The 27,810-nt window shown below is 47.2% G+C and overlaps 1 protein-coding gene across 1 annotated transcript; it reads right to left on the bottom strand.

The window, feature by feature from the left end:
- Positions 1-2,567: 2,567 nt before the first annotated feature.
- On the bottom strand, positions 2,568-25,385 carry PARP1 (poly (ADP-ribose) polymerase 1; the record flags this gene model as incomplete). Its single annotated transcript, XM_010156078.1, has 18 exons — positions 25,227-25,385; positions 24,238-24,356; positions 22,991-23,205; positions 17,528-17,624; positions 15,781-15,897; positions 14,665-14,841; positions 13,715-13,856; positions 12,317-12,457; positions 11,375-11,617; positions 10,549-10,617; positions 9,662-9,794; positions 8,068-8,263; positions 6,663-6,791; positions 3,820-3,884; positions 3,686-3,708; positions 3,507-3,556; positions 2,880-3,002; positions 2,568-2,591 (listed from the first exon to the last, which is right to left on the bottom strand). Coding segments are annotated over exons 1-18 (2,220 nt in total), but the record flags the coding sequence as incomplete, so codon positions are not given.
- Positions 25,386-27,810: the final 2,425 nt, after the last annotated feature.

The raw sequence follows: 27,810 nt of genomic DNA on the forward strand, positions 1-27,810 counted from the left end.
CCTGCCCTCAAGCTGATCAACACTCAAACCCAACTTGGTGTCATCCACAAACTTACTGGGGGTGCACTTGACCCCCTCATCCAGATCACTGATCGAGACGTTAAACAGAACTGGTCCCAGCACCGAGCCCTGGGGAACAAACACCACTGGTGACCAGTGGCCTGGAATTAACTCCATTCACCACAACTCTTTGGGACAGGCCATCCAGCCAGTTTTTTTACCCAGTGAACTGTGTGCCCGTCCAAGACACAAGCAGCCAGTTTCTCCATGAGAATGCTGTGGGAAACGGTGTCAAAGGCTTTACTAGACAACACCCACAGCCTTTCCCTCAACCACTACATGGGTCACCGCTGTCATAGAATGAGATCAGGTTAGTCAAGCAGGACCTGCCTTTCATAAACCCATGCTGACTTGGCCTGATTGCCTGGTTCTCCTGTATGTGCCACGTGATGGCACTCAAGGTGATCCTCCTGCCCATCTTTCTTGTAGATGGGTGTCACGTTTGCTAACTTCCAGTCAACTGGGATCTCTATGGTTAGCGAGGACTGCTGATACATGACAGAAAGTGGCTTGGTGAACACTTACGCCAGCTCCTGCAGTCCCCTTAGATGGATCCCACCCAGCTCCATAGGCTTGTGGGAGTCCAAGTGGTGTAGCAGGTCACTAACCACTTCCCCTTGGGTTACGGGGGCTTCATTTTGCTCCCCTGTCTTACAGCTCAGGGTCTCAGTACCTGGAGAATAACTGGTCTTACTATTACAGACCGAGGCAAAGAACGCATTAAGTACCTCAGCCTTCTCCTCATCCTTTGTCACTATGCTTCATGCCGCATCCAATGAAGGATGGAGATTATCCTTAGCCCTCCTTTTGTTGCTAATGTATTTATGTAAACACTTTTTAATTGTCTTTTACAGCAGTAGCCAGATTAAGTTCTAGTTGGACTCTGGCTCTTTTAATTCTCTCCATGCATAACCTCATGACATCCTTTTAGTCCTCCTGAGTTGCCTGACCCTTCCTGCAGAGCTCAAACTCTCCTTTTTTTCCCCTGAGTTCCAGCCAAATCTCTCAACCATGCTGGTCTGCCCACCAGCTCATCTTTCAGCACATGGGGACAGCCTGCTCCTGTGCCTTTAAGATTTCCTTCTTGAAGAATGTCCAGCCTTCCTGGACTCCTCTGCCCTTCAGGACTGCCTCCCAAGGGACTCTGTCAATCAGGCTCCTAAACAGGCCAAAGTCTGCCCTCTGGAAATTCAAGGCAGTAGTTCTGCTGACCACCCTTCTCCAAGAATCAAAAACTATGGTTTTGTAATCACTACGCCCAAGATGGCCTCCAACCATCACATCACCCATCAGTCCTTCTCTTTTCTTGAAGAGCAGGTCCAGCGGGTGCCTTCCCTAGCTGGATCCCTCACTAGCTGGGTAAGAAATTTATCTTCCACACACTCCAGCAACCTCTGAGACCGCCTCCTCTCTGCTGTGTTGTATTTCCAGCAGACATCTGGTAAGTTCAAGTCCCCCACAAGAACAAGGGTTAGAAATTGCCCAACTTCTCCCTGTCTGCCTCTCCATCCTGGCTGAGTGGTCTATAACAGACTCCCACTGTGAAATCTGCCTTGTTGGCCCTCCCCTGATTCCTATCCATAAACACTCAACCCTATCATCACCATCATTAAGCACTAGAGAAGTAGAACACGCCCTAACACACCAGGCTACCCCACCACCTCTCCTTCCTTGCCAGTCCCTTCTGAAGATCTTACAGCCATCCATGGCAGCACTCCATTTGCTAAGTCATCCCACCATGTTTCCGTGATGGCAACTGTTTCATAGTTTTCCCACTGTAGGACGGCTTTCAGCTCCTCCTGTTTGTTGGCCACACCGCGTGCATTGGTGTAGATGCACTTCAGTTGGGCTACTGATCCCAACACCTTTTTGGGAGAAGAATCCTGTCTTCCTAGATGATCATTCTCCAGCCTTTCTGTTGTTTCCAATACATCAACAACCCTTGCGTCTCTGTTGCCGCATGGATCTCCATCCCCTACCTCCTCTGAGATGGTGGACCAAAAGAGCCTCACTAGCACACCATCCCTCAAACACTGGTGTGCCGCCCCCAAGCTTATCTCCATCGAGCCTGTTTTAACCTCTTTCCACCTTCAACTGTAGTTTAAAAGCTCTTCCAGTGAGCCCTGCTAACTCCTGTGCAAAGATCCTTTTGTCCCTTTGAGGCAGATGTACACCATCCGCTGCCAGCGGGCCTGGTGTCATGTAAACCGACCCATGATCAAAAAAGCCAAAATTCTGCTGGTGACACCAGGCTTCTTCCCTCATCATTCCCTGCAACTGAAAGGATAGAGAACACTGCTTGTGCTCCTGATCCCTTAAGCAGTCACCCCAAAGCCCTGAAGTCTCTCCTGATTGCCCTTGGACTTCTTGCAACTTCATCACACCTTCATTCACCTATATAACATATATATATAATCATAGAATGGTTAGGGTTGGAAGGGACCTTAAAGATCATGTAGTTCCAACCCCCCTGCCACGGGCAGGGACACCTTCCACTAGACCAGGTTGCTCAAAGCCACATCCAGCCTGGCCTTGAAGACATCCAGGGATGGGGCATCCACAACATCTCTGGGCAACCTGTTCCAGTGCCTCACCACCCTCTGGAACAGGGAACATATCTTCTAATGCCTTATATATATAATTATTTGTATATGTATACACTTATATATGCACATAAACAAAGATGTTTGACTAAAACCAAGCTTAATGCCATGAAAGCATGAGGGTAAATTAAGCCTTAAAACCTCACAAATCCTCTGTGTTAGATGTCCGGTATCAGACCTGTTGCCTGCAAACCACATACTGTTTCCAGTCAATACCTGAATGTATTCCAAGTTATTAAGGAGAGGTGGTTTCTTCATCCCAAAGTCATGAGGAATCAGAGTATAGAAGCGGTTGGAGAGGTCCAAGATCTGGGATTCTGAACGATTGTCAGAAACTGCCTAGACAAGACAACAAGCACCAAAGAAAATTACTGAGTAAGATTAAGTCTCCACAGTGATAGACACACAGGAGATACTTGGGGACTATTTGTATTGCTGCTTTTGAGTATTAGTGTTAATGCTGAAACTCTCATGGGACTAAAAGGGGCGATTCTATTTAATTGTTTTGCATGTATAAGTCACAGTACTTGCACAACAATACATGGAATTTCTGATATGAGAAAAACCTAATGGGGATTATGCCTCTGGAAGGCAAAAAATAAAGGTTTCTGGATATGGAAAGGGGTGCATGTCTTTAGCAAGGTTCTGGTCTGCTCTAAAAACTGAAGTAAAACTTCCCACATTATGCTTTGCCAGGGAGCCCATGAAAAAAAATGGGGTATGCTGGTACACTTTTGCAAGCTGTTCAGGCAATACTATGTAGTGATTCTTGGAACAATCCAGATAATGGTGTGTAAATACAGTAATGTCACCAAGCCAGACCCTTTCCTGTGCCAACGTTACCTTTATTCTCATCCTCACACAGATCTCTTCGGGGTGGACACACCAGATCGCTACCAGAACAAGACGCAGGCATCATTTGCTCAACCGTCATTTATGTCTGGTTCCGCCTGACGTTTGTACTACCCAAGTGTGAAAGATACAAGTAGTGCCCAAACGGGTGAAGAGAACGAACTAGTTACCCCTGGAAGGCACATCCTCTTCTCTACCGAGAGAGCGCACAGATCTTTATACACACAACTCCGCATTCACTCCACCCTGAGCCCAGAACAACTTCTGAATTCCCCTCTTGCTCGAACATCTCTTTCACGCTCACCTGCTGTACGCGCTCTGGATCTGTCGCTTGCTCAGTTTTCCCAGTGGCATCTTCTGCAGGTCAATCTGATGAAGATTTAAATGATTAAAACATGATTTCACTACACTGGAACCACTACAGCATTCCCTCTCCATTTCTACGGAACAAAACTCTCCACCCTGGTAGGACTGACCACATGAAGAATGGAAACATTTCAGACTTGGTATTAATCTTTGTGGATCAAGGAATGATATCAGAAGGACAGTGCATGCTAGTGGGAAGACACATCCTAGAAACAAAGGAATACTGCGATAGGAAACTAAGCATGCACGCTAGGGCAACACAAAAATAGGGTACTAAGCCCCTGCTAGAAGTTTAACATTGACCAGGTGTCTGATGGATTCCTCCATTCACTTAAGTAGCACATGTTTCAGGCTGGCAAAGCAGCAAACTGAATGAAATGATTCTTACTCATTAGAGCATTTGTGTCCCTAGGTACAACTAGACACCTCCGTCCAACCCTACCCTACAATTATCAAGGGTCAAACGCAAAGAGGCTGTAAGATGCTACATATTCATTAATGAAAAATGAACCAAATAAAAAGCAACTAAGTTAAAACTGATGCCTTGGTTTATCCACTGATTAATTTATATAGCCTGGCCTTGAAGACAGCCAGGGATGGGGCATCCACGGCTTCTCTGGGCAACCTGTTCCAGTGCCTCACCACCCTCTCCATGAAGAATTTCTTCCTGATATCTAATCTAATCCTCCCCACTTTCAATTTAAACCCATTACCCCTTGTCCTGTCACTACAGGCCCTTGTAAAAAGTCCCCTCCCAGCTTCCTTGTAGGCCCCCTTCAGGCACTGAAGGGAGAGTTTTGGATTTGCCTTAAATCCTTGCATAGTTAAGGGCCATCTGAATGCAAAAACGTTCCACAAAAGTCCAATGGAGCCTTTTACGAAGATCATACAAACACCCTCTGCACCCTTGACAATACTCAAAGGACACCCTGCAAGTCAAACTAGCTTTTCCTTAACTTGGTGGGTTTAAGATTCAGCTCAAGGACAGAAAAGCCTATGAAACCATGTCCATCATGTACCACCTGGATAAATTCCACATTATTTATTCACTATGGAGCTGGGAAACCCAGCTTTATGCAAATCTCCTCTGCAAGCTGAACTCAGAAGGCTCCTCCAAGCCGCAGACTGGCGTGAAAGCCCTGAAATGATTTTGTGCAGAGATTTCCACCCTGCCCTGGGCTTAGGGGAATTTTCCCCTTTAGCTGCAGCTAAGCACAACGTGAAGCCAGATACTACAAAAACACATGGGGGACTGACTTCAAAAACGGATCACATCTTGGGGACATGAGAGTCACAAAGTCAAGATTAATAACCTAATGAAAAACAACTGGAAATTGATTTGTAGCTCCCCAACTTCCGGGCGAAATACTTTTTTGTTGAGTACCATCCATCTATATTGTCTAATTATTAGCTGAAAAATCATGAAGAACGCATAAAACGGGCCATTTAACCTGGATGTGCAGAACAGCAGTGGATGCCTATACTAAGTTACATAAACCTATAAACTAACCCATCTAAGCACTAACACATTGTCCAACAATGTGACTGACTAACAGATCTCCTACAGAGCCCACATACAGCCAAAGGGAGACGCCTACCTTCTACCCAGGCAAGGGAGGACACGGCACTGGAGTAGACTCACCCCTCTAACCAGCCTTTTCACAAGAGGTAACGACGTAGGCAACTGTAATAAACTCCTGTATGCTTGGTAAAGTAAAACTCTTGAAAGCCAGATTAGAGTCGGGAAAAGAAGACATCAGATAAGTCTACTGTCATGTAATGTAAAGACTAAGAATTTGCCCTGCTTTTGGCAGAAGGAGAGTGCCTGGACAGAATGAAATACTTGAGATCAGGCTGATTAAAAGAAGCAAGCAAGACATTTTCAGAGGATGCACAGAAACCTCTAACTAGGAAAAACGTTATTTTCTCTAATGGAAAACAGCTGTTTGGCAGCAACAGTACAGGAAGATAAATCTAATAGGAAGACAGGCCCATCTGGACTCCCAGGTCTGCAGCTGTTGTGTATTAACATAGTTTTAACAGAGTTCTACAGATCCAGAAGACATCAGATGATCAGTTCAAAGCCTTTAGCCAGTTCCAGTTAAAAGAATTATTAATATTTTAGAAGACTTTGATGTAAAGAGCCACTAAAAATACACAATTAACCCAAGGTACTACAAAATGTTGGGCAAGCCATCCAAAATCTTTCGGACAAGCTGCACGAGATGGCACAAAGCTTGTTCTGAAAAGCAGATACACAAAATACTGATACAGAGAGCAAAGAGCAGCTGCTTTAAATATGAAGTCTTGGAGCAGGGTATCTAAGCTGGCTGAAGAAAACACAACCTGTTATTTAGAATTAACCTGGTTTGAGTGGCTGCATTAAAAGAGACTGCAGGATCTCTGACACCAGTAAAACCGTTTCTAGGCAAGGAAAGACAGATGATGCTACCAGACTACTCTCTGAAAGATTAGAAACGCAGATCAAGAAGTACGGAGGAAAGAAGAATGGATGAAATTAGGGTATCATTAGAACAAATGGTAAATACAGGAACAAACAACATCTCAAGTTAGGCCCTCTTCAGAATAGGAACTGAACTTTGTCAAGGCACTTCACTAGTGCATGTATCAACCAGCAGCATTTCTAAAGTCTGAGTTGCACATTCATTTCCTCAATTATGATGAACCCTGGATGGCAAAGAACTTGCTTCTGGCTGCCTAAGTATGATGTAATGAGAGAAAAGAGGGTTAGAAGCGAGAAACGTGAACACGAGCAGTTACCTCAAATTCCACCATCGCTTTCTTCATGCTCTCCACATCAAAGATCATCTTAATAAGGTCTTGGATTGGCTTAGCAAGTTTTGACTTAGTCCCTGCACCCACTGTCAGTTTCCTGACAGCTTCTTCATCCTGGGAGGTAAAAATAGTATCAGAATTAGCAAAATCACAAAGGATGAAAGTAACATGCTGGTTGTCATGGTAACAACTCAAAACCAATTTAGTGTATGCATACTATGAGTAGCCTGAAGTTCATGGGGAGCGTGGGACACTGCTCTGACATTTTGGAACAAAGTGGGTTTAAAAATCCACCTATTCTGTAATTTGACAGACATTATTTCAAGAGATGGTACTGTAAAATCTAAGTAGAATTAAGGGAATGGGAACTCTGTGTGCATCTTTGCTTCACCTCAAGCAACACTATTAATTACTTTTTCTGCAAACTTTCTGCTGCATAGAGACCTTGATGGGACAAATTACTGTTCACTTTGTTGCTTTTATGACAAAATAGAGATTTAATAACTGGTTTCACTAAGTTTTTGTAATAAAAACTATCATAGATGAGTACAGGAATCATCAATTAGCCACAATCCCATCTAGACGCTTTCAGGGATAGAGCGTTGCATCAATAATAAAGCATCTGTCAGATGCTTCAGAGTACACTGTATGCTGCTGTTTAACAGACACTTTGCCACTGCAATATTCAAGTTTCCAGAAATAAAGCTACGCATCAAGTGCTTCACACAGAAAGATGACATCTGGTAATCTGGCCACAGAGAAAGGCAACGGCTTGAAAATACTTTCTCTGCTATCTTTATAGCTATTAACAGCATTCAACTACGCATCTGAAAATAGGTTAAGTTATGGGTATGCCTTTAAATAAACATCCAAACTCCCACTGGGCAGAAGGAAGAGAATTCTTATTTAGTTTAGCTGTCTAAGTAGCCAGATCTTACTGGCAATGAGTAATTTCTCAGCCTGCTCTATGCACTGCGCAGAACGCCCCATAGGTGCTGCTTTGCCATTTGGGAGGATTTTGGATGTGCAAGGCAGATGAGAAGTACCTATTTTAAATAAAAAGTAAGTGGTGTTTTCAGAGAGGATGTATGTGAAACGACTGCTGAATTAAGTTCAAATTAACACCCTTAAAGTTACAGAGTAAACAGGAAAGGGCACTAAACGGGCCTCCTACTTGACAATGGAAAACTACCTAGTTTCCCAACACATCTCTTAAGGCGTGAGACTCCTTGATCCACAGCTCTCTTTCCGCAGCACAGAGAGGATGTGATAGTTGCCCCTGCACTTCACTCCTCAGGCTTAAGTGTAAGCAATCCAACAGCAAGCAGAACAGCCAGAGGAAAGCAGCTGAGCAACGCTCCCCCAGTACAGGGGAACATTTCAGAGTTACCTGTCCGTAATCTATTTCCAGTGGGTAGAATTTTTTGGGATATTTAGTGAAGTTCTTTGAATGCCAAGAATTTCCAGTTTTCTCTTCGTACAAATTCAGGAAGTGTTCAACGGCATCTTCTTTTGATGGCATCTGCTCTAGCTTGTTACTCCCAATGACAGTGCCCACACGCCCCCAGGATCTGAACACCCAGTATCTGGAGAAGCGAAATGGGAGAGAAGAACAAACATAAGATACTCTGGCTCCGAATCTCCATCCAAACGGAACGGACCCTGCAAAAACTGTGCGACTGCATGTGTATACCCTCGGTTTTATGGAAGACACTCTCTATCAGTGACTGCAGGGGAGCAACAGAAAAGCCACCACAGAGCTTACATCCGGAACTGGTGGGGAAAAAAAAATGCCCAGTGTTCACACGCCAGACCTACAGGCCTGAGGATAAATGTGTGCAGAGCGGGAAAAGAGGGGCTCACATCACTCAGTCTTCACGTTTCACAAATACGAATCTTCAGACTATTGGGGTCATCTATTTGAAAAACAGACACAGTGCATCTTTAAGCCTCAAGTCCAGGAGTTCAGAGAAAACAGAAATAACGCAAGTATTTGTTTGCATTGCTGACACCATAAATAAAATACATACATACTATGAGCTTCTGTAGCCTTTACAGGGATACAATCCATCAACCTTCCCAGTATGTCAGGCACGAAACGCAGCCACAGAGATCCCTCCATGTTGCATCCTCCAGACACAAACCCCACATACAAGAGCCAGCAACAAAAGCTCATTATGAACACTGTAAGTGCAATAAATCCAGACTAAAAGCAGGGTCGTTGCTGACAGCCATCAGCCACCCTGGATTTCTGCGCACTCCCTACGTGCTCAGGTGAGCAGTTTTGTATTAAAAAGCCCTCTCAACTTCTTTTTCCAGTTCAGTAATGCAACCACCAGACAGCTCGGACACGTGTCTGATGACACTGGAAAGCTAAACACACGATCGTCCCCTGACCACTTCAGTGCATTTTGTTAAGCTGCAGGGCACTCTGTTCAGGACTTCACTGTGGTAGAACAGCCAGAATCTGGGTTTGATTCCCAAGGTTACAGCTCTGCAGTTAGATGACAAAAGCCAGTTGGAAAATATAGGAAAGATTCCCAACATCACTGACTTTGTGTGGGGTCTTGATGTTAGAACAGAGGAGGCCCCCTTCTGCTTCTGTAGTTTCAAGGGTAGCCATGAGTCCCAGCACTGCAGCCCTCCTGTTCAGCAATTAACCCAGTCTTAAAGACCTCAATTACGCATACCTCGCTCATCCCAGGATGCAGGAATAACGCTACCAGATGCAATTCTGCAAAATTACTCACCTCCCAACTCAGGTTTTGTCAACACCACAAAAAGAAATGTCTCCATGCCAAGCACAGATCTCCCCAGGGGTGGTTTGTTGTTGTTTTTTGGTGTGTGGTTTTTTTTTTTAAATATACCTATCCATATCTCCTACAAAGACATTTTACTCATACTTTGCTCTTGTAGTGCCAAAAATCCAATATATATTGGAGAAAAAAGTGAGCAAAAGTATTTCTAGAGTAAACTCAACTCACCTGTTCTCTCTGTCATCCTCTAGCAGCTGCAGTTTGTAATAGGAATTTGTTCCTTTCACAATATCTACTAGGCCCAGAGTTGCACTGAAAATCTTTCCACCTTTCTCAAACACATGAGCAGAATCCTCCAAACCTACAGAGAAGAAACAAAACAGAACACGAAGGTTACCATTCCAGCTCTCCCTCTCCTACATTTGCGCTCACCCAAATGTTTCATGAAGTAATGTCACCCTTAACAAAAATACTGCAAAACCAGTGACCACATGCCCATTCAAAAATACATGAAGCACGTTTTCCTTTTAGTAAGCTGTGAGCACCCACCTTCAGATACACTGCAGTGAACCTCAATCCTAGTGAGAGAGAAAAATTGTAACTTTCAACAAAGGATCACCTAAAACTCTAATTTAAGGCTGCATGAATGGCTGGAGGAATTCTCAAGAGAGACACAGCTCGGCTGGTGTCACGTTAGCAAACGTCCTGAAAAACCCAAGGCTGGCCGTGGATGCACTATGCATTATCAGAACAATGTCCGTGCACCATAGCTTTGGAGAGTAGTATCAGCTGCCTCCCAAAATGCCCGGAGGCTCTGCCAAGCCTGTGGCCTCTGATGGCTCTAGGCCTTTATGTGCCCCACTGACAGATGGGCCTGAAGCAGAACAAGGTGCATTCCTCAGTTTGAGTGGTTCTTTTGGAAGTTACACCAGAAAATCCTAGAATACCCAGCTCTGAATGTCAATCAACACCCTTCCTTTGACAGCAAGAAGAAATGGTTTAAAAATTCACATTTCTTTTATGGAACCTTTATCCCGTCACAGAAAGGCATGTGGCAAAGGATCACGCATCCTCAACTCTGTGTGTGGTGGAGGGCAGCCACTGTTATCACTCACCAGAATCAGGATCAACTGCTGCTCCACCCTTAACCGTTAGCTTCATTTTCTTTTCAGACTTGCTAGGTCCTGCAGCAAAAAAAAAGGTTAATTTTTTTCCTAGGCAGGCAACACAGTCTGACTTGACTCAACATTTAAATTCTCAATTTGCATAATTACCACCCTAAGGAGACTTTGAATCAGATTCCCAGTATATGAGCACAATGACTTCCATGGCTTTTTTTTACCTGACTTTAGCAGCCCCCACCTCCCCAGTTAAATGAAAAATAAGATCTCTCCAGATTTTATCTCCTTCCCTCTGGCCCCAAGGGGTGGGCTGTATCATGTTTTTCACCTGCACAGCAGGTAACAAGTCAGATCTGTGGTTGTGTTTAAGTGGGATTTAAAAACCTGACAGCATGTGGGGGGTGTTCATGTCCCCCAGAGATCATACTGCTGTGAGACAGTCTGGCATTAACATTGTATGACAGAAGCCTGTGCTTGGAGGACATGGAGGACTCTGAGAACTCCTCCTTGGAGCTGCAGCACTGACCCAAACTGGTAGAGAAGCTGAGGTGTTATGAGGAAGAGTCTGGAACAATACAGGGGCACAATACAGCCTGGGCACATACAGCACAGATCTCTGAAGCAAGACTGAGCCATGGAAAATAAGAGCCAGTTCAGGAGACAGTTTCATGTTTACTTACAGCTGGTCTTTAAGCTAGGGCATCATTATGCAGTATGAAAAAAGGGACAGAAAACGACAAGGATAAACTACACCCACGTTTTCTTTGTGCATGGACAGCCCTGAACAGGCATGTGGAGAAACCACTGCTTTGTTCTTCACCTTGTTCTTCTTTGACCTTCCCAGCACTCTTCATACTCGGGGGCTTGCTGCACTTCCCATCCACGGCCATTTCCTCATGCTCCATTTTCACCTCCGCACCCCAAGGTGAAAGCGCATGGAGAGACACAAGCTCCTGAAAGTCCTTGCTGGAGGATTTCACATCCTGAAGAAACCCTTCCGAGACCACACGGACTTTGGCCTCCTTCACTTCTTCCATCTTCTTGCTCATTTTCTCCACATCCTCTGCAGAGGCAGGGTGGGAAACAGAGAGAAAAAGCATCAGTGAGGTTTCAGACTTTAGCCTCCTGAATCGTGGCCAGAGGAAGGATCTCCAACACTATGAGGAAACATACTTCCACCACATTTTGGAATCACCCTGTTCTTTGGAGAGTAAAATCCCTACCTGCTCAGAGCTGCAGCTTGGGCTAGAGCAGGAATAAAGGTCCAGCTCTCTCCTTCCCAGAGCTGGGCTGGGGTTCTACAGTCCCTCTTGGACCTCCTGGCAGGTGGGAGCAGATCTCCTACCTCAGCAGCCAGTTTACACCTGGACTCCAACAGGGAGCAAGAGCAGCCCCTCTGTTGTCAGCAGAGAAAACAACTGCCCTCAGGCACCCTCAGTCAGCTCCGCAGCTTCTCCGAGGGCAGCACAGACGCAGCGCCCAGCAGCTGTAACCCCACAAGGGTGGCCTGCACACAGACCCGAGCTTCAGCTGCTGCAGACCTGACACAGCCTCACGGCACAGGATTAACACGCTAGGTAAGCGTAACTCAAACGGCACGCTCCTGCCTTTGCTTTTCCAAGCACACCAAGGGCATGCGTGCTCCTAAAACACTCCCCCTAATCCAAACACTGATCCCCAGATTCCTCCGAGGACGTGTGCCCCCTCTAATCCGCCCAGCTCTGTTACCACTGCTACCAGCGACTAAGGCACGGCTGCTCACTCTGTGTGCTGATGCACAGCGTGGCCTTGTTCGCTGTTGTCGTCATCTTTCCTCCCAGCTCCTCCACAACGCCCTTCGTCTCCTCCTTGGTCTTTGACAGCTTTCCAAGAACCAGGATCTTCATGTTGGTCAGTGGTTTGTCTAGGGGTTCAGAAATAACACAGCCCGTTAGCAGCAGGCACAGGGCCCACCCCCCCCAGCAAATAACAAGCAGAGAGAGATGGCACCCCCGCTCAGGGGAACCAGCCCAGCTGACAGGGAGACAAGGGTCCACGCAGGTCTGACCTGCACGAGGCAAGTGGGAGGAAGCTCCCCTTCACCTAGGAAGGGCAAGAGAGCTCAACATCCCCTACCAAACAGAAGGGATGGAAGAGAAGATGGATATGTAGGCACGTTATTTGCCTTTTCCTTTCCCCCCACCAAGAGAAAAAAAAAACCCAGTCTGCTTCAGCACTGTGCTACTAGAGACTCTGCTCTGCTTCACTTTTCCTTTCATACTTGGACAGCATGGGAGAAACTCACTGTAACATGAAAGCTTCTGCCTCTTCAAAAGCAAATCTGGTTTTGAGAGGCTGGAGAAAGGACTGTCTCTCAAGCAACAGCATTCCCACGTCAGCGTACATTCCAGTCGTTATCTCACAGGCAGTACAAGGTTGTATCATGCAAAACCAATAACAAGTCAGGAGCAAACCAGTAACACCTCAGGCTCCATCACATCATCTCATTAACAGTTTGCAATGCAGGTAGGTCCTTCATTGCTTAATTAACATGACCTGGCTAAAATTAGCTGTGCAGAGTTACTCCCACCCTTTTCACCAAGTAACAATAATCCCCTGCCCCTAAAACTATGACCAGGGCTAAAAAGGTTGGCTAAGGAAGAAGTCAGCATAGTTCTCAGTGGACAGGCTGTGTCACCAAAGCATTCCAACAGCCTATGGGGAATTTCTGGAGTCCAACCTTTTGCTGACTTGTGGGATGGAGATGGCTTATCTGTTTTCCATAAGGGGAGTCAGCAATTGACAAAGCCAAATCCCAATGGATTTGGGGGGGGGGGAGGGAAATCTTGCCCTTAAAACCTAAAGAAATGTGGAGTATCTGGCATTATGGAGGTCCCTGGATGTTCCCCAAGGAAACCAAGCAAGAAGGCATTTCACAGACACATTTTGCAACATGGGCCTGTATGTTTCTGACAATCAACAAACACCCAAACAGATTTACTAGCAAACAACCAGGAGGTCAAATGCACGTGACTCTGCTATGCTTCGCTCACCAGGAGAGCTCTGCCTGCTTGGGGACAGAAGAACAGCATGTCTGTTCCGGGTAGCACGTTCGTCTGGCTGGGATTTGCACTACACACCACCCTGAATGCCACTGACCAGTGCCTGGCCAGCTGCTTACCCCTGGGTGCAGACATGGTCTCTGTCACAGGAACAGATGCGGAAGGAGGAGGCACCGAGTTCGCAGCTGCAGCATCGGGAGGGAATACCCTGTCCTGCTTCTTACACTTGAATTTCTTCAGGTAAGGAATTTCCCGAAACTCCTGTGGGATGGAAGCATAAGGAGTTTAAAAACAACAAAATACTATTATGTAAGACGTAAAGGCTAAATTGAGCACTGGCCAGACTTTGGCATTTACTGCAGGTCTTGGAAAGGATTTCTGAGACATTTGTACTAAGGTAGGCAAATACCCACTTTACTGACTGAGAAAACAAAGCCAGAAGTGGCTATATCGACCTGTTGGAGCGAGTCCAGAGGAGGCCATGAAGATTATCAAAGGGCTGGAGCACCTCTGCTAAGAAAACAGGCTGGGAGAGTTTGGGTTGGAAGAGAAGGCTCCAGGGAGACCCTACAGCCCCTTCCAATACCTGAAGGGGCTACAAGGAAGCTGGGGGGGACTTTTTACAAGGGCCTGTAGTGACAGGACGAGGGGTAACGGGTTTAAATTGGAAGTGGGGAGGTTTAGATTGGGTATCAGGAAGAAACTCTTCCCGGAGAGGGTGGTGAGGCACTGGAACAGGTTGCCCAGAGAAGCTGTGGATGCCCCATCCCTGGAAGTGTTCAAGGCCAGGCTGGATGAGGCTTGGAGCAACCTGGTCTAGTGGAAGGTGTCCCTGCCCATGGCAGGAGGGCTGGAACTAGATGGTTTGTAAGGTCCCTTCCAAACCAAATCCTTCTGTGATTCCATGATACAATGAGTTTCAAATCAAATCAGCAACTTCTTTTTCAATTTAATGTTACTGGAAAAAATGTGATTTACTTATGCATTAGCTGTGCTTACTCAATCTCCTTACATGGGGTAACGCCAGTTAGGAAGCGTGCTTCAGCTCAAGATTTCCATAAACACCCACCTTTGGGATTACCCAGTCTTTCCTGTTGGGGGTCTGCGTTTTAGCAACGCACTTGGTCCAGGCAGTAATATCCCCGGAACAGTAGTACGCGTCACTCTTGAACACAAACTGCCCCTTACACTCCTCGCAGGGAAGCAGAGCTCCAAACGCCATCCCATCTGCCACTCGGTCCAAAATCTAAAAGCCACAAAGAATACAGAACAGGTCACGGCAGAAGGAGGGTGGAAGCCCACATACCACATCATGCCGGGCTGGACAAGCGTCAGGCTGCTGGAATGCTAACGCAAGCCTTCCCAGTGCTTGGCATGCACACAAACCAGGCCTCCTACCAGAGCCTACTGATTTACAATGCCTTAAAAACACGTCACGCAGTTTCCTCGGTCACACCACACCTCTCACACTCATGACTGGCAGTGTGTCCCACCTGGATTCTGCGTTCAGGAGAACAGACCTACCGCGCAGCACCTGACCAGGCCGCCGTGCCACAAGGGGATGAGCTACTGCATCTGAGCACATGGGTAGGTAGGTGGGAATGTAGGCTCCGACAAGTCCCGGTTTTCCTGCCTAGAAAGTATTTCTTGACCGTTTTGAGTCTAGACACTTCCCACATCCCAGCCCACGCTTCTTACAAAGAGTCTTAACAAATACTTAGTGATGTGTGGCTCCAAAAGGCAGACTTTCGCGAGTTATACAGACTGAGAACTGACTGTTTTTAGAAAAGATACCAGGAAAGAATTTGTGCAGCTTTTGCTTCTTTTTGCATAATTTAACCGTTGAGGGAGGAGATGTGAAGTGCCATAACTAACCTGCTCTTGAAGAGCCAGCAACAAAAAAAACCATATGGACCAGTTTGGGCATAGCAGAATAAAGGCACATCTCAGACCCAGGCACTGAATTCAGCATCACACACCACCACACAGCCCTTCACAGGCAAGCGTAACAGCAGTATCATCAGAGTCCTGGGGCAAAAGGACTGGGCTTTGCACTCATTTCCTCCTGAAGGGTTACGCTAGGAACATGCTTCGGACTCGTGGACCTTGCAGCAACACCGGTTCGGGTCAGCTTCTCCAGTTCAAAGACCCAGCACACACGCAAAGCGACTAGAGGGGAACTCACGGCATTCTCCCCTGAAGGAACTTCCTGCTTGTTGGCGATCAGCAGCTCTTTCAGGTCGTTAGTGGAGCAGACCTTCCTCAGCTCGTCCTTGATGCCCCAGATCAGCTCCGTTTGCTCCTGTTGACAAAACCCTGCAGCTTAGCTACTTGCAGTCGATTCTTTCCTAAGGACACTCCTCAAATTGCAGTACGTGGGCGAGGTTTTAGCAAGCCCACGGTATCTTAAATGCAGGCTGTGAGACGAAGAGCACCAAGAACCAGCAGCTTTACCCAAAAGGAGAGTCACACATTTTACCCCAACACCCAAAACAGGTCTTTAAAGCCACACACTTCACATTTCAGTATGAACACACAAACGCGCCGCAGCTTCAGCAAGATCACAGCGGAAGGGCATCCCTAAGGGATTCTATATAAACCGATGGTTCTCCATTATACACACGTGAGGAAAGGCCATTTACAGCGCTATCCCACACGAGAAGGTACAAGCGATGTTAACAAGATACCTAGCTTTTGGGTAGCATGGAACCTGCGTTTCTGTCCCACTTCCACACTTAGCAAGCTCTCAACAACCTTTGCAAGCACCACCAAACTAGTTCACGCTGCCAACAGCAGGGATCCGGCAGCACTTGAGCATTAAAACAAAAATCAGAAATGCTGACAGGCACTGCCTTCTTTTAAGCCATCTGAGCGTAAGAGAATTTACGCTAGGTCGGTCACCTGCAGCGGTGCCGAGGAGCCCGTGGATACTTTTGAGCCTTTCTACAAAAGGTGAAAGGGTTGGACAACAAAGCAGCATCCTAAAATATCTGAGTTTCCGAATGTTATTCACTGGGTACACTCAAAAATGCAGTCTAACCTGGGAGGGCTGGTTAACTGCGCTGAATGGTTTAATTTTCAGTGTTAATGATCACGCTTGATGAAATGCCTTTGAAAAAATGAAAAAATGAGCGAACCCAAAGTTAACCCTGATCCACAAATTGCCTTGCTATGTCCTAAATATCTGCATTGCAGCAGCAAAACCTTTATAGTGTCTCAGCTAAGTTTTGCTGAAAATTAAGGAATTGCCACAGAACAGAAAAGGAAACTTCCCTTCAAAGGCAGACACACCATTTTGCTACAGTTCCATTCAGACTTCAATTGCAGCAAAAGCAGCTTGTTAACTGTTTTCTTGGAAAGTACCTATGCCAAACTTTCAATAAATACAAAATTCCTGACGATCTACTGGGAATTCTTCACACGATATTCCAGAAAGTGAAAGGTAGAAAGCTGTGATCTCTCACACTTTGTACCCAAGAACTGAATGCAGCTCTCCAGAGGGTGAAAAGTACATGATGTCTCATTAGAGGTAAAGCACAGAACTAGGTTAATTTTGACAATGAGCAATTTATTGGCTTCCAGGCACTTCTGCAGCAGTGCTCAGGCTCAGAGCTTCAGCCACAACCAGATGATACAGGAAGGACAGAACCAGCCTCCTGGAGAGAAAAGGCATTTAACCTAATCCATTTAAATCCCACAAGTCCCGGAGCAGTTGCTTCCTGTCTGGAGGGAAAGCAGAAGGGTGAACTGCCTTCAGCAAAGCCTAAGTGACAGGGCATCTCCCGTGCCTGGACACGACCAGCTGTGCTGCAGCTCTGCTTCGCCTGGGCACCGTCACAGCCCCTCTCTAGGTGTCACAGCTCTTCAGCCCGTGCCTGGCACTGCACTCCTCCAGTGAGGCGATTACTAGGACGGGATCAGCTAAAACTCACCTTCAGCTGTTTCTCCTGCTTGGATTCTTTCTCTTTTTCTTTCTTCTGTTTCTTTTTTGTAGTCACATTTCCATCTACCTCTTCTCCTTTTCTCTTTCTAATAGAGAAAAACAAAACAAAGACACACACGCACAAACAAAAGGAAGTTATTTAAATGCCTGTCCAGCAGTTACCAGAGCTCAGTCTCCTGACTGCCGATATCTGCAGAGGCTTGATTATCCTCAGTGTTGGCAAGCAAACCCATTTTCCAAATTCCTCAGCGCTAGATTGTAGACATGTACTTGGCTCTGCAACACGAGACGCCTCAATCAGGTCAGGTATGCTTTGAGCTTTTCCACGGCACGGTAACTGCATGGTCTGGCAGAAGAGCACACAAAATACTGCAACAACTGCAGGTACATTCGTCTACACCTGCATTAATTACACCAAAAACACACCTAAGAATCACTGAATATAAGCACACCGCTCCAAATCTGAGGAGGTGTAGCAATGCAGGTTAACAGGCTACAGTGTCTTTGAACCAACAGCTTGATTTTTCAGCGCAGACAGTCCATGCTGAAACAGGACAGCAAACGTGACGTTAATGAGCCAACACACTGGGAAACTAGGCATTTCCCAGCTAGTTTCTCCTCAGACTGGAATTAAGTCAGGTCTCTGAAATCAGACAGAGGGAAGTTTCTACTTGCAAAGCGCTCCCAGGCTGAGAGCGCTTTCCTGATGTGCTACTGTGCAGTTGGGTAAGGGAATTTATTGTTATTAGCTGGGGCCTTCGAGCTGTAACTTCTCCCTGCGCAGCAAATGCTATGTGAGAAAGACTGCAAAGAAGAGGAAGCCAAACGAAAACCGAAGGATTTTGGAACACTTCAGAATGACAACAGACCTCAGAGGAAGACCATTTATGTTTCCAGTCATGTCATCCCCCTGGTCTGCCTGGCTTCAAAACATATCAGTATCAATAAATCAGCGTGTGCTCCCCTTGTGAGGAAATAAAGGGAATTTCTGCCCCGCTCCAGGCAGGATGGGCTGCAACTTAAGGCAGAGCATGAACACAGCTTGGATCTCGCACCTCATTTTGTCAGAGCTGCTGTTGTTTCAAAACATCAGCCAGGTTTCTTTTTTAAGAAAGCATCTGTCTTAACTTTATCAGCTGTGGCTGATGGTTACGCCATAAAGTTGACATTCTCAATTGCTCTCATACTTACAATTTTAAACACTTCACTTTCTAGTGCTTTGCTACCGTTAAGACTAACCCCGTATGACAGCTTATTAGCTATAAAGCTGTAGGAGGATGTCAGAAGGTACTCTTCTCCCAAACACTCGTGCATAAGAGACCTGTAAATTCTAGTAACTGTCCTGGCCCTAAAACTGGGCCAAGTTCTCATTCTACTTGCAGGGACCACCAGTAGCTCAAGCACCTGCACTCCTGACCAAACCATGGCTCAGAGCATCTTGTAAGTCTCTGAGGGGCTGGTTTTGCAGAAGCTCATCTGTCCATCTGGCAGTTGTCCCCCTGCAAGGTCCCATCAGTGGAGCTGGGTTGACGCTGTAAGGCACGCTGCCTCAGGTGACAACTGCCATACTGAACCACCAGCAACTGCATGTCCTTGACAAAAACTCCATGTTGTCTTCCAAATCAGGCGAGCAGGAACCAGCATGGCAGGACTGGACACAGCACACAGAGCCATGCCTTCAAAAGTCTCCAGGCCAAGCAAGTCACCCCTCCTCTCCTGGCTGTAGCCCCTGCACGGGGCAAGACCAGAGTATCTGCTGAGCCCCACCACGAGGATCATGACTTCTGTAAGTTTACTTAACAGTCACAGGTACACAACAAAATCTGGGAAAAACATATCAGCTTGACTGCAAAGCACTCTGCTGCACCTTCCCAAGCTAGAGGGCTTAATAATGTAAGTATTTAGGATGGGTGCCCAAACGCTGCGTACCTGCAGTGCCTCTCCCTCGGCAGGCTGACAGGCGGGCTGCCTCCAGCAAGCCAGTGCTCACTCCTATGCCCTGACTTGTCTCCCAGTCTCCAAAAGGAGGAAAGCCATCACACTAGCTGCTGGAAGGCAATCACCCTGTCGAGAGGCCTTGTGACAAAGGGGAAAGCATCTGAATTCCATCAGGGACTCGCACTTTTGGCAACTTCTCCCCAAAGTCAAGGGGACAGTGGGCTGCACACCCAGACAGAGCGATTACTGTACCTGTTCCAGCCACCTGAACAAACCACATCCCAATTGCAGAGGCATAAAGCTGTCAGTCACTACCTCTTACTTTGTCCCTGGCTACGACCAAGGCTTAAAGCAAACACTAGGCATCATTTTACACAGCCTGGAGAAGGGAATGGCAAAGCTCAACTCATCTTCCCAAAAAGGCAAATTTTAGAAAAATCGACAAAACACACACACGTTAGCTTTATCGTCCACCCCTGGGACCAAGCACCGTGGGTTGCTATCAGCAGCTGGGTGCTACCATGTACACCCTTTCTGCTGGGGAAGGGACAGTCTTCCCACATTCACCAGGTACAGCCCCACAGCTTGCGTAGCACTGGTACCTACCAGCCAACACAAACCAATTCTCACCTTCATGGAAGATACACAACCACAAGACTCGTTCCAACTTCTGAGAAGATGAAGAGGGAAGTGAACTGTCCCACTCTAACCTGGCTCTTCCTTACCATCTACTCCCTATTTTTCATGCTCCCCTGCTACTATGAAAACGAAGGGTGGAAAGGACAGTCACAGCAACCCCGGATAAAGCAAGCAGCTGGCTCAGGGAGAAACAAGTACTCCCCTTTTCTCCTTCCTCTTGTAAAGCACTGCCAGATTGCTCCTGCCCCAGTACTTACCCTTGGCCTCAGGCAATCTCTGCAGTCAATCTGGTGCTGCATGACGCCTCCAGAATGACACTGTGCTCCTGCCCTGCACACCGGCCCTACCCAAGCAATTGAGGCAGAAAATCCAGGGAAGTGTTACAGTTCGGAGCAGGAGGCCTAAGCACAGGCTACCGAAGAAGCAGTCACAGGGAGCTCGCAAGCTGCTACTACCTTTCCTGCATCAGTACACGAGCGCTCTTTCCACAGAGAAGCTGCTGGCAAGGAAGGACACAGCATCCTCCTCCCCCAGGCCCACAGAGTGCTGGCACATGGGCACGACAGCCCGTAGCACAGGGGAGGGTCAGCACTGTTCACCCAGCTCTGACCGAGGAAAAGAGCCAGGATCCTTGCAGGAAACCATCCCATTTTTGCCCTTCAGCGGGAAGGGATTTTCCAACCTATTCTTGTCAGCCCTGCGCAGCACCTCACTCCTCTCATCCGCAACAGGCACATCCCACTGTTGCCCTGACAGAAAGGGCTGTTGGGGCACTCCCAAAGTCTGAGCATCTCTGAGCAGTACGGGCTCATCACGCAGAAGCAGCACACAGACATGTATGTGTCGTGTCCAAACTGTGGAGACAGCTGAGTCAAGATATAATTTGGATGCGACACAATCAGAAACATCTTTGAAGGTAATTTTGAGAATCTCACCTACATCTGACGCTGTAACATCATTTCTGTGGGATGCTGTAACTTCTGTCGTTCATTTCTATTATCTGATTGAACACACAGGAGGAATTATCAGGGGTAACCACACCTCATTTAAGTTTCTGGGGTGTTTTTCTCCAGAGCTTTTGTGCTTTCTTGGCAGAAAATCACCAGGTGAGAAGCACACCACACCTCTCCACTCCTGTTTATTTACACACTCACTCACTCAGTTTGTTTGACAGACAACCATTTTTCCAACTGACCCTCAGTACCCTTGGCTCGAGCACACAGCCCAGACAGCAGAAGAAAGGTAGCGGAGCATAAGAGCCAGCCGCCACCTTCACGGCTGAGGGGCTTGTCCATGCAGTGCTTAGAAAGCAGGAAAGATGAGATGTCCCACTGCTTTTCTGGCGTGAGGACCTGGTTCACATTACCCGACATCACCAGCCTAAGCTTTTTTCCACTGCAATTCTAGGCTTTTATTTACACAGTGACTTGACAAACTGCTCCGTGGCCTATCTTTAGAGAGCCTTCAGATTCTGCATAGCATCCCAGAAGCGGCTCTTCAAAGCAGAGTCAGGGCAGACAAGAGAAACACTTACACAGTCAAATCTCTAGAGCTTTGCTGGAGACATGGAGAAAACTACAAATAACCCTGTTAAACTCACACCCTGTTCTAGGACAAAGCAGAACACACGCCTTGGCACAAGAAGCAAAGGACTGCCCGAAAAGCTCCAAGTCCATCACAACACCATAGTTCTACTTGTGTCCTGCAACAGAGAGGTAAAACGTCTGTGTGAAAAGAGGGCAGGCTGCCAAGCAGATGCAGACAGCTCGTCTGCAGGACCTTCCCCATGGCACCCGCAACACTGCTGCACGCTTCTGGGGCGACTGCTTGTCAACCAAGGATACAGCGTGGAAGCTGCAGCCTCTTAACAAGACAGATCAGCCTAGGCACGCTCCCCTCTGTTGCCTACGGCTGAGGATGATGTTGGCATACACGCAAGGCTCAGAACAGTATGCCATGCCCATCAATCATGTACCTGGAGGACTAGGACTGACAAAGACTGCACATATTTGACATGGCTACGGCTTCTCCAAACCTGACATCAGTCTCGCTGGACAGTTTCACGTTGAGTCCTCGCAAAAGTAAAGCTGAATTCAGTCTACAAGGTACATGGAGAAGGCCAATGTTTTACAAGATCTTTCCTATTTGTTAGGACCCAGAAACACCTTATGTTCTTTCCTCCATGGGGAAAAACCACTGGCTTGTGTTATGTGTCATGACTCTAGGTGAAGTCACTTCAAAACCAAGTAACAAGAGTCTTCATTAACAGAGAGAGATTGACCAGAGCTAGCAAGTCACCTGGAAGCGCTTCTCTGTCAGTACAAGTTGTATCAAGAGCCTCCACTAAAAATTTCAACGCACAGCAATGAAATTTCAGGCGTACCATAAAAGATTTAGCAAAGAAAAGCATCCAAGTGTAAGCACTGCACGGCCGATAAACGCCATTATCAGACTCAGTGCCTGTCACAGATCAGCAGCTCACAGATAAGAGATGTCAAATCAATTCTCTAACAAGTGGTTAGAGAAGAGAAAACATTGCCGATAATGGCATCGCACAAGGAGGCGCAGAGCCCAGCACCCATTTGTACTAAACGTGATTACTTTACGGTTAAAAGCTCTACATCAGTCCTCCAAGTCACAGCTGCTGGTCTCTGCGTTTTCTCAAGCCACTCACAGCGGCAAGTGCACTGCACACTCCCAGGGACGGGGAATTTGTCCACTATCATCTGCCTAAGGTCATGGGAAGGACCAAATCTTCCTACGACCAATATTCTTTTAATGGAGACAACAATGTCACAAAACATTTATCACGGATGTATTTGAAGGCAAGCAACAGCTCCTCCAGACAACACAATTTCTTACATTGCCCACATACCCTTCACTCTTGGTGGCTGGGAGCTGCTTTTTCAGAGTTTCCTTATCTTCAGCTTTCAAGATGCTGAAGCCTAGGAGCTGGGAGGCTCCGTACACCGGGAGGAAGCCCAGTTCTGCTCGGCGGCTCACAAAGCAGTCCGGGTGGTACCAGTTGTCTATCATTCCCAGCTGCGGCTTTTCAGGATGCACCATCTTCTTGGAAATCCGGATCTGGCCCTGAGATAGATTAAAGTGACACAAGAACAATCGTTAGACCATTCTGGAAAGAGCAGGATGCTAACACGTTAACAACCCAATGCTTCCTAAACACCTGAAAAATAGCAACAGTTCCTCTATCAAAGTCTGCAACTTTTGTCTAAGCCCTTTCACTACAGTTCCTCTGCTTTCTTCAGTACTCTTTCTAGGTTGCAAAAAAGCCAGCTTTTTATGTAGTTTTCTGGGTAATCCTGTAGTTTTTACGCCAACTCCCAGTAGAACAAGCAAAAAACTCACGTGGCCAAACCGCGACTAACAATTAACTTCATGTCCGTGCCACTCAAGCACCAGTGCTAACATCATCTCACCCCACCTCACTGTGAATTACTTTTCAGGTGGGCAAAAGGTAGCTGGTTTGGGGGCTTTTAAAAAGAAATCCAACAAGGAAACATCTACACAACAGTCACCAAGGTTTCTGCAGATACGAGCATACCAGCACCGGTGTTTGGCCCTTGCCAACTTTACCCAGCTGGCAGGTGTATTTGCATCCATCTGAAGCTTACAACTTCACTTTGCCAAGTGTCTTTAAGACCAGGGCATCGAGACACATTCAACTACAGGGCTGCATCGTTCATTAGCTGCACTGGTGTTTTATCTGCTGTCACAGAATGACTATAGACACTGCACACAAACAGAGCCAGTCTGGCTAAGGAGGAGGAAGAGGCCAACACCTTTGCAGCGCTGCAAGAAGCAGGGAAAGCTGCTGTTAGTGGAGGCTCTCTGGCCACAGAAATGCTGGCGAGCAGTGTTCTTGCCTGCTCTAAGGCCCAAATGAAAGGAAGCATCAGCAGGTTTGAAGCCCAGGCTACAACGCCCGAGGGATGCCTTTACGGTCATCTATCCAGGACACAGCTGCTCCTCAGACACAGAAATGCAGCTCTGCAAGTGCTTTCCATATGCAGGAGAGGCAGGAAGCAATTATAAAATCACTGTCTGAACTGGAACTGGTAGAAATGAAGACAAGAGGTGGAGAATGAAGAAAACACTCTTTACCTTTTCTATTTTCTGCTCACAGCCTTTGCAAGTACTTCTGTTAGACTTGGCATATTCTGCAGCAAAGTCATTTAGGCTCTTCTCAGCCTTGCCACCTCCTTCCTGTTCCCCTCCTTTTCCTGCAGAACAAAGGCAAATAAAGAGTTCAGCTTGAAAAGGCATTCCCTTATTTTCTTATTCTCTGTCCCAGATTGTTAGCAGTCTGGATTAATAAACCTCTGTGTTCCAGCAACTCATCTGTCAAGAATTTGAATCCAGAGCAAGACAAGCAGTCCATGCTCAAAAGCACTTTTAAAATAGAAAACGAGTTCTTTAAACAGCCAAGCAGCAATTGTACACGATTGCTTATTTAATGATTTTTAAAGATTTTCAAAGGTGCACAGAGCTGACCCCTTTTAATTCTTTCCAGAAAGTAGTGCAAAATGAGATCTTACCGAAGAACTGACTGTAAGAGGAGTCACAAATAGCTCTGCTTCAACACTGAACTCCTTGTCCCAAGTGCCAGTTTTTTATTTTTAGTATTACTACATTTCAACAGGCAGACATCAAACCAAAACTGCTCAGCATCCTGGGTTTCCACAGAGATGTGGTGAGTTTAGTCTGGTCTGTACTCAAGACGCTTCTCCCTTGCTCCCCTGACTCACCAGTTCATAGCATAACGACTGAAGAGCCACCGTAACCACACATTGCAGCGAAGGTACCATTAGAACAATGTACCACAACAGCATTCGTTAACATTAAGAACTGGAAACATGATAACAAGAAATATTTGGCAATACACCTGCCAATTGACTCGGCTTTTTCCCTTGCTGATTTAACGTGCTGGATCATATTCCCAGCGTCTTAGCCCCAGAGCGCAGAGATGCCACAACAATTCTTCTGACATCACTTGCTGAAGGGACATGGCAATGAAATAACCACAGTAACAGCTTGAGAAGAGGGAGCATGGTTCCAGCTGAACCTTCAAACTCCAGGAGACCTCTGCTTACCTCCTCCAGGACCTCCAGTTTCAATGGCTTTCTTGATTTTCTCCTGATCTTCCCACCGGAGCTCAGGGAAACCGTCAATGTCTGCGTGGGACACGATTCGAGCCCGCTTCCAGAAGCAGCTGTAGTGGTGCCAGTGAGGGACTTTGCCATCAAACATGGGCGACTAGGAAGAAAGCACATTAGGCCAAGATGAGCCTACTCAGACAGAATCAAAGGGAGGGGAGGGGAAAAATCAAGATAAAAAGGAGTATCTGGGTAAACACAAGCGATTTCTTATTTTAGATTAAGAGATGGATACTATTTAGGACAAAGTCTAAGAAGAAAATCTAATGTGACAGAGAAGCTGCTGAAGCTCCCTCCTTTGGGACCTCTCATTTACCCAGCTTAACTATTTCACCTCCCTGCTGCTTAGCCCATCTGCTTCACTGAGACCAAAAGGTCATAGCCCCAGCGTGGCTATACCAACCCAGAGTAGACAAGGAGAGGTTTCTTCTCTACGAGAACCAGACCATCTGCAGGCACGAGCACAGCAAAACAGAGGTGGTGGAAGAAGTAACGTAACGGCACAAGGCTCATCTGCTACAGACTCCTTTGAGACTGCTGCAGCACGAGAGGCTGCTGGCCTCGTCCGCAGGACCTCCAAGTGCAATGCACAATCCTTTTGAGAGCCACTTCTCAAGCCAAATCTCCATGCCCTGGAGAGCCCACCACCAAGCACGAGACTCCCTGGAGCAGCTGCAAGGACTGCGGCCCTAAGAAATTCCTGATGGGGGCTGCAGGAGGCAGAGGCAAAATGTAAGGGAAACACCAGAGCCCCACTTAGTCCGGCACCAGGACAGAAGCATCACCCAAGCATCACCTCAAAGCACAGCTCCAGAGAGCCCTGCCTCGCACCGGCCTCGTCGTGGAAGCGCTCCGCTTGCTTATGACTCAGGCACTTCAAGTACCAACCTGGCACCGTTCCGGTTAACCATCAGACGAAATAACCGTACAGTGGTTTGGCTCCAAAGTAACGCACGCAAACAACCACCGTACTAATAATACCCAGCGCTGTATATTTATTATTACCGATGATACAGAATTAACAACCTAGGAAAGTGTTCTGTGTATCACTCACCAACAGGAGGGAAATCTCCATGGTGAAAACAACAGCACAGTTTTGTGCATGAGCAGGAAGGAGGAGAAAAGGGCTTCGAAGACCACAGCGTAGAACTAGGAGAGCTGGGAGCCTCAATTACAATTATCCATCAACCAAAACTCTAAGAGGACATTTCTATTTCCAGCTGGACTCTTCCTACAAGCCAGGATTTGGATTACCTGGTTACCCTCACAGCAGCCACCCCGGGATTGCTCTCAACGCGTCTGGAAGCCACATGCACCTCTAGCACTGAAAGCCGGTCACCCCTAAGCTCTGGAGTTTGCAGTTTTCCTGCAGAACTCCTGGCTCTGGCCCTAATACAAAGGCTTTTGGGGCACAAGGCACTGGGGTGCATGGAAGGGGGCAGACCTGGCTCAATCTTTAAGATAACCATGTAAGCAGTGAGTCTATCTTCTCCACTACATGGAGTTGTGCACCTGGAGCACAACTTCTGTGTGTGGGAAGTGAAACCTCCCGGAAAGCTAGACCTTGTTTACACCGCTTCTCCCAGCTCACCTATCTCTAGGCCATAGTTTCCCAAACGAGCTATGGAAAAAGGAGAGCCTGATGGGCTTTTGCATTGCACACAGAGATAACAGAAACTGCTCAGTTCCAGCTGGAAGCAAAAGCAAAGCCATGCTGGTTCTGCAGGGCCCGGGTGCCCACCCTGTGCCAAACATGGAGCATCCCACTGCTATTCCAAGCTCTTCCTGTGAAAAACCGAAACAAAAGGGCAGTCATAGTAGAAACGGCACCCATCTAACTACTTGGTCTGGGCCTCCATTTGATTCCTTCTGCACAGTTTGCATAAGAGCTCGGTGCAGGAAGGTGCTGCTCTGCAGGGAGGGGATTTCCCCAAGAGGAAACAAGGGGCCCTTGGCGGGGGTATGCTCGAGCAGCGGGGTGTGAGAAGTGCTCTGCTGGCACACAAAGTGGAGAGAGGAAGCCCTTTGCAGAACAGAGCAAGCAAATTAAGGGGGTGTGTGTGGATGTGTGTGAAGATAATTGGCTGGTGTAAGGATTTTGGGAGATGGTTGGCTAAAAGGCAGTGGCTCCGTGAGGGATGCCACGGTCCAGGCTGTCCCCCTCCACCTGCCCCTAGATCACTCAGTAAGTCTGACCCTACAAACCCAGACCTGCTCCCCACACTGAGGCAGAACGGCCCGTCACCCACCAGTTACGCTGCTAGGGAAGACAGGCAGGGATAACGAACATGGGGCAGCGGGAGAAGCAGCCGGAGCCGGGGAGGAGGATGCACGGACACCTCCAGCAAAGGACCGAGAGCAGCAGGAGAGACAAAAGGCAGCCGGAACACGTGCGAGCAAAGGCTGCAGCTTGGCACCGCGAAACATCTTTCCCAGGGGACGGAGGCTCTGGGAACAAAAGCACAGGCAGGTATTTCCCCTCCGGGGAACCAGCCCCCGCCTCCAGCCCAGGCAGACCTGC

The sequence above is a fragment of the Eurypyga helias genome, unplaced genomic scaffold (assembly GCF_000690775.1).
Source record: "Eurypyga helias isolate BGI_N326 unplaced genomic scaffold, ASM69077v1 scaffold5677, whole genome shotgun sequence".
NCBI lineage: Eukaryota > Metazoa > Chordata > Aves > Eurypygiformes > Eurypygidae > Eurypyga > Eurypyga helias.